Here is an 11,978-nt window from a genome sequence, read left to right as displayed (position 1 = left end):
GCCTCCTGTCAGGGCTGGGTGGGGCAGGGGGCTGTGGCTTGGGAGTGAGGGGCAACAGCACGGACAGAGTACCAGCTTATCAGGGCTACTCAGTGCCACAAAACGGGGGCAAAACTACAGCTGGACCCACATCCTGGTGATCAAAGGAGGCAGGGGAGCTCTGATTTTTCTATGATAAAAAAACAAAAATCTAACACCAAAATTTATGGGTAGTTAATTTATTTTATTATAATGATTGAGGCACTGGTAAACTTCCAAATTTCTTTAAAATTGTAAGTATATCTATAAAACGTTGTGTTCAACTGATACCTATATATAGTGGCATTTCATTTTTTTTGTGAAAAAATGTAGATTTGGGGGTTTTTTTAAATGGGAGAATTTGCTATTTTTAAACCAAGGAAACCAGGATCCCTGGTCATCTCCACTCTTCCACAAGCCAGACCCTTTTCCAAAGGAGTATCATAACATGAGAGTATTCATTCCTCTGATCTCCCCCTCCTTTCACCAGGGCTGAAGCAGTCAGAGGGGCTGTGTAAAGAGTGGAGCAGGATACCATTCCCAGGGGGAGTAAACATGGGGGATGCTGCTGTTGAAAACCAAAGTGTGCCTGCAGAACCCTGCACAGATTGAAATGGTAGTGGCTGTTGCAGGACAGGATTGAGGAACATCGGCACATCTGGGAAGAAGTGGCCTGTGCAGACTCAGCTTTCACTCTCTGCCTGTCTCCCTGTCTGAGCTCAGAATGGGACTTTTATATGAGCATTAGATTGACACCAATTTAAAGTAAATTGTCTGTATCAGAAATCGGCTTGATATGGTCAATAATTTGGCTGATAAATGGCCTGTACGTACATGTAGCTGCAGCGCAGCATGTAGGCAGTGAGGAGCACCACCCGGCAGCTTGGAGACCTGGGTGCAGCTAGTAAGTCTGGTGTGGTGGAAGGGGAAGGGAAGGGGCATGGTGTGGGGGGCAGATCAAGGCCCCCCCAGTGAGGGAGGAGTGGGACGGGCTGGGGCAAGCGCTGCCAAGCTGGGGTGAAGCAGGCGTGGGACAGCCGCGGCTTGGGGGGGGGGGCGGGCTGCACGCTGTTCATGCAGGAGCTGCTGATCCAACAGCTTGTCTGGTGCTCTTCTGTTCATCCGGTGGCTCCTGCCATTCCTGTGGGAGGGCATGGGTGGGACATGTGCCCCTGAATCTGTGAGGGGCGGGCTGGGGCCGGGGCTACGCACAGGGTGGCTGGTGGCGAGACTGGGGGGGGTGGGCTACAGCAAATTTTGGGGTGGCTGCAGCTCCCCTGTAGCCCCCACCCAGCACCACTGTGCACCCTGAATGCAGCCCTGCCACCACTAGAAAGACCCCATCCCACCCTGTCCAGATCTGGGGGTACCCCCCTCCACCCCATGCCCTCCTAGATGAGTGGCAGGAGCAGTGGCAGAAGCTGCCAGACGAGCAGGCAAGTGCCAGATGAGCTGCTGGACCAGTCCGGCATGAGCAGTGGAAGCTGCCTCCCCTCCCCGCATCCCCAAAACGAGCAAGGCTCCATCCCATGCCCACCCTGCCACGGCTGGGCAGTGCTTGCCCCAGTCCCAGTCCCACTCCTCCCTCACCGCAGGGGCCTTGATCTGCCCCACACCCCTTCCCTTCTCCTCTTCCACGCCACCAGACTTACTAGCTGGATGCAACTCTTAAAGCTGCTGGGCTGGTATCGGAAATCGGATTGGTATTGGCCAATGTGCCTCCTTAAAAATCAGCTATTAGTATTGGCCCCCAAAATCTGTATCGGTACACCCCTAATAGCAGCTAATGTGCTTTTCTGCAAACTCAGCCATAGAAAATCCAGTGACCTTGGCATCAAACCCATTGCAGATACTTGAATGGAGGCATTTCATTCAGGAAGATCCCTCCAGTCTGGATTTAGCGATTCCAGATATGGAGCAGGCCAATTCGACCAATGCTGGCTTACCCCTACTATTAAACTGTGCTCCCATGTCCTCCTTAAGATTATTATATTAATCCCTGGCATTTGCCGTACTTCTACAAGAGCATCGGGTGGGGAAGGGTTTGTCTATACACAGATTGTGCCTCGCTGCTGTGGGTGCAGTTATATCAGAGTAAAAGTGCTTGATATTAGGACAGCTGTTATGGTACCAGAAGAAGTAAAGTAATTTCTATTGAAGAAATTGCATCCACATTAGAGGCTGTACTTAACTGTTCTGAGGGAGCCCATATGGGTTAGGCAGCTGGTCGTAGGCTCCTTTATTATAAACGTGACGTCTGCACCACAATCATGAGCAGCCACGAGTTTGGCCTTGCGGGCAGTGGGGCGTTTTGTTTTTAAACTCCCTTCCTGCTCTTAGCCTCTTGCATTTATGTTCAGTCCTGGCTGCAGGGGAGTGCACTGCACTCTTCTTGCTCCTAATCAGCACAGCGATGGCTCTATGGAGCTGGGAGCAAGATTTATCTCTTTAATAAGATGGGAAGGATCCCTCTGCGGAATGATTCCACCGTGTTCCAGTGAATAAGAGTCTTTTTCCAAACAACCCGGATGAGGTTTGCAGTTAATGGCATGTGCTGACAAATGGATCAGTGCCAGAGCTTCCTGTCTTGGCAATTTTTGTTGTTGTTGTTGTTCTTCAAGCTGTGCTTTGTTTGGGTTTTTGTTGTTATTAGTTTGTTTCTTTTTGTTTTGTGGCATTTTATTCTTTGCAGTGCAGTTTCCTTCAGTGAGAAGGAGATGCAGTGCTGATCCCTGCCCCCCTCCCTCAATTGCCTAGCACAACCTAACCAATGCTCTGCTGCAATAGAAGAGTCAGCAGACAAATACCAGAAGTCTTAAAAGTAAAGCACATGCCCTATGGGGAGCACATGCCTAGACACTTGGGTGTGTTCCCTGTTGTGATAGTTTTCAGGTTCAGATCTTGGCCTCTGACTGTCCTGGTGTTAGTCACCATCCACTGGAAGCATGACCTCTCCCTGTACTGATAGTCTCCTCTGGGGGATTTTCAGCGGGATAGGGGGCAGAAAGACGCATGGCACCTCTCACGATTTGACAGTTTGGTTCATTGTGGTGAAGGGCGGAGCTGGGCTCTTCCTCTTCAGGCCCCAGGGACTCACTGACCTTTCCCATAGCTGGGAGGAAACTCTCTGCCTCTGACCTTTTCTCTCTACACCTGGCTGGCTTAATAAGTGCATCCTTCCCAGGCTCTGCTCTGTGATTCTCAAGGACATTTCCCTTTCCCTATAGCGCAAGAGAGCCCAGGACAAGTGGGAGCCTATGTGGCAGTGAGGATTCCCCTGAGTGGGACCTGCATAAGGCCTGTTGTTAATCGTCGGTGGCTCTCCAGTGTGTGACCCTATCCTGTTCTTTGCTGGGGGAACAGCTCTCCCGCTGCAGGTGGTGCACATGGCAGCAGCACAGGGAAGGTGCTCTGTTTCCTCTTGTCCAGTAGACAGGCTTTACAATCTGAACTGTCATCTCTGTAGCGTTACTGTAGACTTCATGGGCCACTGGCCTGGGATCAGGGGCAGCACTGGAGCTCCCAGTGCTGCTGACTCTCAGGTGGCATGAGCTGCCATAATGGGATACAGTATCTTCTGGATTGTGGTCCATGACAGCAGAGTGAGATTCCTTCTGGCATGTGGTGACTGATCCCATGGCTTGCTGTGGGGAGGGTGGAGAGAGTAGTATATGGAGGCTGCAGCTTACTTGAAGATGTAGTTTCACTGTTTTTGTATGGTGGCATTCTGGCTTTGGTGCTTGGACGCTAGGGCCCTTTGGACTAGGCAGTATTACCTACCCCTGGTGGCAGCTTGTGGGGCTTGTCTAGTTCTCTTTGCTATGATCTGGCTGCTGTGAGGCTTCTTTCTGCCAGGTGCATGTTATTAGAATCAAATCCTTTTTGCTTGGCCTGTGGGTAAAGATTAAAATACAGTTAAACTCCAGGAGTTAAATGCTGCATGCCTCCAGATGAGATGGAGCGCCCTGGGGCTGGTCTCTCCCTGAGTCCTGGGGCACCAGGCTGTGTTTGCCCACCCTATTCCTCTCCTTTCCAGCTGACAAGTGCACCAAAGCCTCTTCTGCTTTCTGTTTCAGGGGAAGGTCCTGAATATGGGGCCAGTGGGGAAGATGCCCTTAGCAGGATCCAGCGGCTGATGGCTGAGGGTGGCATGACCGCTGTGGTCCAGCGAGAGCAGAGCACCACCATGGCGTCCATGGGTGGCTTTGGCAACAACATCATTGTGAGCCACCGGATTCACCGCAGCTCTCAGACAGGGGTGGAGACTACCGGAGCTGATGGCACCACAGCACAGCAGTCCACCTCGCACCAACTGGCAGCTGAGCTGGAGGGCCGGATCCTTTCCGAATCCATGCAACTGTCAGAACATGGCCTGAGCCCGCGGACAGCCTCTGGTGGGAGCGAAGGGCAAGGAAGCGATGGGCAGGACCTGCCAGAGCAGGTCCAGTCCTTGATGGACACGGAGGGACCAATTGAATACAGTGACCTAACTAATAATAACCATCTTCCTGACAGTACCAACTTCTCTAGTACCGACAGCACCAGTGGGGGGTCGCGAAACAGGTAGAGAAGAACTGTATGTTGGTGCTACCCTTGTACTGCTCAACAGAGACCTGTACCTCACAGCTGGCCAGGAGTTGGAAGAATAGTGGGGGGTGGGGGACTGAGACTGACAAGATTTTGGTTGTTTAGAGGACATCTGTACTGGGGAAGGGGGGAGGGGGAGGGTTGGGGAATGGAAGGGCAGTCATCAAACCTTTAGGGGCAGTAAGGGGGAAGAAGCTTTATTCTCTTAGCTCCCAGCACCCATGTTTTGCTGCACAGTTTCTGCAAGAACATTGACCAGCCCTACCAGTGTTTGGCTGAGCCTTGTGTCCTTCGGCAAGCCACTGTAATCTCCTTAGCTTGGCCCTAACCCTGCAGTGCTGTGAATGTTTCCCTCTCTAAAACAGTTAGTTTCTCCTTCCTTCCTCCCACCCACCAGGATCAATCAGGCAAGGGCCTGCAGCATCCCCCCAGGGACAAACCACATGATTGGATGTCCAGTGTTGATTGCCCCAGTGGTGTTGGAGTGGAGGAGTCTTCCAGGCCTGAGTCCCACTCCATGGCATTGAACTGGTGCTCCTCCAGGATATGGAGCATTTTAGTAGCTTGAAAAAACACTATTTCTAGCCAGTTGGCAGTTTTCAGTGGCCTTGAGCTGGAACAGAAGCCAGGCTTGGACTTCAGTAGTCTCTGTGCTCTGGAACCTTTCAAAAATGAAGACCTGAGTGTCAGCTCAAGTTTGTGTTTGGGAACCTGACTGGAGCTGCCACAGGTGAGGAAAGGGAATCAGGGCTAGGTGTGCAGGGATGGCTCCCTAGTAAAGATAAAGTTTACTCAAGGATAATCCAGTAGTTCATGCACCCAGCTGTGCCAATATTAATGAGCCATCCTGGCAGTATTGCAGTGCCAGGACTGGGTTGCACTTCCTCAGTAGGTGGCAGGGAGGGTTTCTCAGCTCTAGGTCAGGGTGTGAGGTATGGGTCTGTGATGTACGGTGTTGCATGTGAAATCTTGACCTTGTACATGTAGTTTCTAGTGGAGAAATCAAGGCTCTGATATTTTGTTTTTAGTCTAAAATGTGATTTTCCTTTTCGTTTGTAACTCTCCCTCCTCACAGACTGTGGCAGGAGGGTGAGGGGGAGAGTGTGAGTGCTAACGAGGGAAACACCAAAGATCAATGTCATTAAAACATGACAAACCCTTTTCTGGCCTGCTGTCTTTTCTTGGTGAGTATGTCTAAGTGTTTGGTCATGGCAAGGTCCGTTCTGGCGTAGAGGCTGCAAGTGTCTTATGAATGTGCAACCCCTGCATCCTCCTTCCCCATCAGGAAGGGTACGGGCTAATGCCTTTGAGGTAGGTAGGCCTAAAACCACAAAGAGCTGCTTTCAGAGCTGGGGCTATTGCTTCAGAGTCCTGTTTTGATCACAAGGCAGCTACGCACACACACACCTCTGCTCTCCCAGTGCCTCCTACAGTAAAGAAAAGGATGTATTCCCCCTCCCCCTCTGCAGTCCTGCTACAGGGACATACCCCCTCCCTCGGAGTAGATGGTTATCTGTTTTGCCAGCCTCCTGTGAAGGGGAGGAGAGCTGATTTCTTGCCTATTCCAGAAGGTGCACTCCACCCCCCCACCTCCACGGGTGGGAAGGATAACCACTTGCTGGGAGGTGCCTCTTCCCTTCTGTATCTGAATAATTGCCCAGCACCTGTCAGGAGCTGCTCTCCTCCTCCTGCCTGTCAGTCTAGTCTCAGCACCATGAGAGCGCAGCAATAAATAAGGTAGTCATTAAGCAGCACTCCAGCTCCTAGTCAGAAGAGTCTGTTGGAGAACATTAAGCAAATCTTCTCTTAAATCGCAGCCTGGAAATGAACCTTAAATCAAATCAGGCACTGCCAGGCCCCATTGTAGGGTGCTAATCAGAGTCTAAAACCCACCCTGTGCCAGTTGCATTTCTGACCTCATGGGTGATCCAGCCTCAAAATGGGATTTTCTTCTGGGGGGTGAAGGCTTCACACATCCTGGTCCTACCTCCATGCAGGCTGCACCAGGAATGTGCTGAGAGCCTGAGTGTGTCTGGCCCCACTAAGCCAGACCCTTCCTTGCTCAGTCAGTGCAGGCACTAATGTCAGCTCAGTGTCCATGGTTATATGTGCTTCTACCCTTGGAAGTGGATGGGAAAAGGAAGCAGGGTACCACACTAATCTCTCCCAGAGGAACCCTGGGCATGTTATTGATAGGCTAGTGCCTTGCACACAGCCCTTGGAGACATCCATCCTCACAACCTTCAAGAGGAGGCTTGACAATCACCTGGCTGGGGTCGTCTGACCTCGGTCCTCTTTCCTGCCAGGGACCGGGGGTTGGACACAATGATCCATTGGGTCCCTTCCGACTTGTAATCTATGAAATTGGGGGCCAACAGGCAGAGGAGATCCTCATATGCACAGGAAGAGATAATCTTGGTCTGGTTTTCTCCAGTTATGTCTGGTTCATGAGAGCCAGACCTATTCTTTTTCTGTGGCAATCAAGCCAGGTTGTTGTACTGCAGCTGTATAAAAGGGCTGACAACTCAGTCAGCTATTGTGTGCACTGCTCCTCAAAGTCCTACCACCATTAAAATCAATGGCAAAATTTGCAGTAGGAGCGGCAGCAGCTCCCAGTTTCTCTGTGCAGTCAAAACGGACTACCTCCTTTGTATGCTGAAGCTACTTTTCTTTTGGAGAGCCTCTAACTAAAGCTTCCTGCAGGTTTGAAAACCAAAAGGTCCAGTGGCTGTAGTAAGTCAGACGTATTGACGACCTTTTTTCCACTTCTCTGAAGTCTTCTCGCCAAATACAGCTCTGTTCCTGAGGCAGCTGAGGTTGCAAGAGGCTGTGGTTGATGTGTTTTTACATGCCTGAAGTGAAGGTGATGGCATTGATGGACAAGCCAGTTTTGCAACTCACCTGCCCTTCAAAAACTCTTGGAGAGTTGGGCTGTTGCTGGGAAATCTTTGGGTTAAGAAGTCCAGAACCCTGTCAACAGGAGCTCCATCAGTGTAAGAAAATGCTGATCTTAAGCCTACACAAACCGACAGCATTTTACTGTAGTTCCCACAGACAAAAGATCTGCAGACTGCGAACACTCACTCTTTAAAGGAGGCCCAAGCCCCTCCCGTAGTGGTGAGAGAGGAGGGAGAGCTGGGAGATGCAAGGAACCTGGCATTTGTGACAAAGGTAAGTAGATTTGTTCTTTCCCAGAGAATCTTCTTCCATGACATGAAACCTCTCCCCTCCCTGCACAACTTCAGCCCCTTAGGAGTGTTGTGCCCACCTGCTTTTTGCTTACACTGTTCTTTAACTACAGGCTGTGTTGACTAGACCTGTCCTCTCCAGACTTGGGACATCAGTAAATCCTGGGACCATTATAGATACTGGTCCTACTCTTTCCCTTGGACAGACTTTAGTGCTGTGAAACCGGTGAGGTCTCCTGGGCTGTGGAGTGGCCAGCAAAGGGAAGGAGGAGGGAGCCTCATCTGCTTGAATCAACCACACTACAGGAGGCTTTGGAAATTGCACAGCAGGGTTCCTTGTGGCTGATCCCCCATGGCATAAGTTCAGGGTTCAACAGTGTCTTTAATGAGACCTACCAGGGTTTCCCCATGTTTTAGTAGCCCCTTCAGGAGAAGACCTGCAGTCAGAGCGAAGAGTAGCTACCTTCAGTGAGGCAGTGCTCACAAGCACTGTTCTGAATGGAAAAAATACCCCTGCTGGGGCTACACATGAGATGCTCTCTTCTACCTACTATCCCATTATTTCTACTACTGCTGCCTGAAAAACCATGCTGCAGCCACGCACCTTCCCTGGCCTTGTTTGGCTGGCAAAATGAAAGCTCTGCTGCTTGAGAGCAGAAAATAATCTGAGAACCAGCAGCTTGTCTTGGATCTGGCCTGCCAGGTGCCTTTAGAAGAGCAAACAGAGTCCTGATGAAAAAAGAAGCCGGGGATAGAACATACTTAACTTTTCAAAAGGCTTTTGAGAAAGTCACTCACAATAAGCTGTTAAAGAAACTTGGTCACCTTGGGGGTGACAGGGAAAGTTCGCTTGTAGATTAAAACAGTTGGCGATATGAAGCAGAGTCAGAATAAATGGCCAATTCTCAGCATGGAAAGAGGTTAATAGTGGGTTGGCCCAAGGATCAGTAGGAGGCTCATGTTCTATAAACGTCTTAATGAGCTGGAGGGGGAGGATGGGAGGGTGGGGGAGAGCAAGGTGGCAGGATTTGCTGAAGATGCAAAATTATTTAGGTTAGGGGAGAAGAGGGAAAAAGCCAGGGAGACTGGCACTGGAAAAACATGGCAAGAAGCAGACATTTGGCGATGCCTACCAGGAACCGTGTACTGCCAAGGCAGCTTTAGAATAAGCAGGTCTTATGCAGTGTGCTGGCCTGTATGGATGCTACAGTGATGGGTGCTTGGGCGCAGGGGGACAAGAGGGCATTAGATGGCATTGGGGATTGTTTCCTGATAGCTGATTAAATAGTGATGAGCAGCAGTGAAAGCTGGAGCTCCTAGCTTGCTTGTGTGGAAGCCCCGTGGGGTGAATAAGCAGATGGCAGGCCCCCGCCCACTCCTCCCACGCTGTGGCCTGACAGTTCTCTCCTCTCTCCTCTTCCATCTTTTGCTTTCTTCTTCCTCATCTGCTCGTTCTGTGCATTATTCTTTCCCTGTTGACTTGCTTTTTTCTTCTGTCCCAGTAGTTCTGCTTCTCTCTGCACTAAGGCTACAAATGATGGGGGGGGGGCATTGGTGTCCCCCAGACTGAGCTGAGTGGCACAGGAGCAGTGCAGGATACCTGTTCCTGCAGCCAACTACCACAGGGGCAGTGAGAGGGGCAGCGTGCAGCTTTGCAGACCTCACCTCCAGAAGCTGAGGCCTGTTGACCTTCTGAGAGGTGGATGTGTGTATCTTCCTACACACACCAATGAGTTTTGCCTGGTACCCCTCCAAGAGGAGCTTCATGCACAGCTGCAAAGCATTAAAGTAAAAGAATCCTTGGACACATGAACAACTGCTCAGGCACATGAAGGCACATGTCTGTGAGGTCACCGGAGGAACTGTTTGTTGCACTTGCAAGACAGGTAACTTTCCTCTGGATGCCCAGAATGAAAACAGGAGGCTGGAGAGAGAAGAAAGAAATGGCCAGGAAGCACACTGAACCTAGGGAGGGATGGCTCTGGAGGAGAAATGCAGGGCTCGCTTGTTGAACAGGCTGCAGCAAGGGAGCAGCAAAGTCCATCTCTCCAGCAACAGGATTCTCTTACTTTGATGTGTTCAGTCTTGAGTAAAAGAAGGCTGAGGAGTGACTTGATAGCTGCCTACAAATATGTCAAGGGAGAACACCAGGACCTGGGAGAGCAACTTTTCAGAAAAGCACCCCTTGGGAGGATGAGGACCAATGGGCACAAGCTAGTTGGGGGGCGGGGAAGGGAGGGGGAAGTTTAGGCTAGACTTGCAGAAAAACTTCTTTTCCATATGGGTAACCAAAATCTGGAACACACTTCCAGCAGAGGTGATGCAGTCACTATCCCTGGTGGCGGTCAAGAGCAGACTGGAGCTCCTTTGAGCGCATTACCTCTTGCCCATGGCAAGGGACTGGAGTTGCTGATCTTACAGGTCCCTTCTGGTCCTTCTTATCTATGATTCAGCACTGAAGAAAAGTGTCTGCTGTGCCAGTACCGGGCAGGGGCTGGAGGGCCAAAGGTTGCTAGCTGGAATCGAGATGTTTCAGGTGCTCAGCACTCCTGGATGTCAGGCTAAGGGTCCTGGCTCACAGCTGGCAGTGCTGAGTGCAGTCAGAAGCCCATCCCATGATAAGACAGTGTTTCACAGCAGCCTCCCTCAAGAGATGTGTTTCCTTTTCCTCTGGAGCTTCGCACAGTAGTGTCTCAAGGCCCTGCGAAAGCACGCTTGATACAGTGAGTCCTTCATGCTTGGTAGCCTCCTTCTATGTTCTTACCCCACGGTGGGGCTCTCCACCATATGCCAGTAGTATTGCCCTTTATGCCTTACCTGGCTTCACCTTCCTCTGTTGGACTTGTGCCCCACTCCTGCTGCCCAGGGCAGGTGGGAGGTGTTAGGGAAGAGACAGAAATGGCTGCAGCAGGAGACCCCATGGAAATGCCAGCAGCTACATGAGCTGAGCCCTTGGGGAGAGGGCATCAGCTTTGCCTCCACCAGCACCTTGCCACTAATATGTGGGCTCTGTGTTGGGCTCCTGCTGCTCTTGTCCATGGGTATCATTTCATGTGGCAAGGGCAGAGCTGCCCATACTGCTCCCAGACCCATCCAGGGCACTATGTGCAGGGAGCTGCTGCTCTTGCCTCTGCTATCTCCCCTCCATCCCTGAGCCAAGGCAGAGGCCCAGAGCTGGCTTCTCTGCCCTCAGCTCAGCTCGGGCTGATGGAAGAGGCAGCTTGCCTGGGAGCAGCTGCCCTCCCTGCTTGGTCCCAATCTGTCAGCGAAGCTGTTCTCCAACAGGAAAAGGCAAATTAATTAAAGCGGGCCGTGTGGCAAGCCGGCCTGGCTTTAATTGGGATCTCGGTGCATGGCATGTAAATGTCACTCTGCCCTGGACTCTGTAGGGAGGGACTTGGCCCACGAGGGAGGCCAGGGGGAAGACGGCCTTTGATTTCTAGCCAGCACCCTCAGAGAAACATGATCCAATTACTGCCCCGGCCTTCCTTCCTCTGAAGAAGGGGGGCCTCTCCTCTCATAGCCAGCTGTCGCTGCCTGGTGCTCCTGCTATGGTAAGAGGTGGGAGGCTCATTAAAACATCTTCGGTACATTCCAGCAAGTGCAGTTATTTGTTTCCCCACAGCGTCCCTAGCAGAAGCACGTCTCATCTGCTCTTGCTCAGCTCCCTTTGCTAGCATTTGTTTTGCTTTCAAGTGGTGACAAGTGGGAGACAGTGGGGTGTGGCCTGCCCCCACCAGGCTCGCTCTCAGCTGCTGCCCGCTGTGCCCCTAGCAGAGGCTGGGGACAGCTACCTAGTCAGAGAGGCTCCCAGAGAGGTTTCAGGTGGAAAATCTGATGCCTCTCAAGGGAAAGGGTTGGCTGGGATGATTTAGTCAGGAATTGTCCTGCCTTGAGCAGGGGGCTGGCTTAGCTGACCTCATGAGGTCCTACTTTCCCATGATCCTGAGAAAGCGGGGGCTTTCCCCTTCAGTTGTTACAGGAAAGGCCAGACCAATAGGTTCTTAGACCAGCAGGTAATGTTCACCATATGCTTCTCCAGCTGTTGGAGCATCTTTAACCCTGAAGAGGGAAGATGCTAAGTCCTTGCCCCATCCCACTGCCCTGCCTGGCCCCCTGGCTCCAAAGCTTTTGCTGTACTTCACCGTTTCCCTAACTGGGGCTCCAGCTCTGAGGCCCAGCCTG

The 11,978-nt window shown here is 51.5% G+C and overlaps 1 protein-coding gene across 6 annotated transcripts in view; it reads left to right on the top strand.

Annotated features, from left to right (window-relative positions):
- The window catches only part of AMBRA1 (autophagy and beclin 1 regulator 1), a 182,808-nt gene extending 177,042 nt beyond the window's left edge, over nt 1–5,766 (top strand). For all 6 annotated transcript variants that reach the window (XM_019551610.1, XM_019551609.1, XM_019551608.1 and 3 more), the window contains one exon: nt 4,095–5,766. In XM_019551610.1, coding sequence (XP_019407155.1) covers nt 4,095–4,585 — 491 coding nt within the window. In that variant the 3' untranslated portion in view covers nt 4,586–5,766. The remainder of the gene's footprint in view (nt 1–4,094) is intronic.
- The last annotated feature ends 6,212 nt before the right edge of the window (nt 5,767–11,978 follow it).

Source organism: Crocodylus porosus, unplaced genomic scaffold (assembly GCF_001723895.1).
Source record: "Crocodylus porosus isolate Cpor-Errol unplaced genomic scaffold, CroPor_comp1, whole genome shotgun sequence".
Lineage (NCBI taxonomy): Eukaryota > Metazoa > Chordata > Crocodylia > Crocodylidae > Crocodylus > Crocodylus porosus.
The sequence above is the reverse complement of the archived record's forward strand: the minus strand, read 5'-3'. Positions and strand labels throughout refer to the sequence as shown.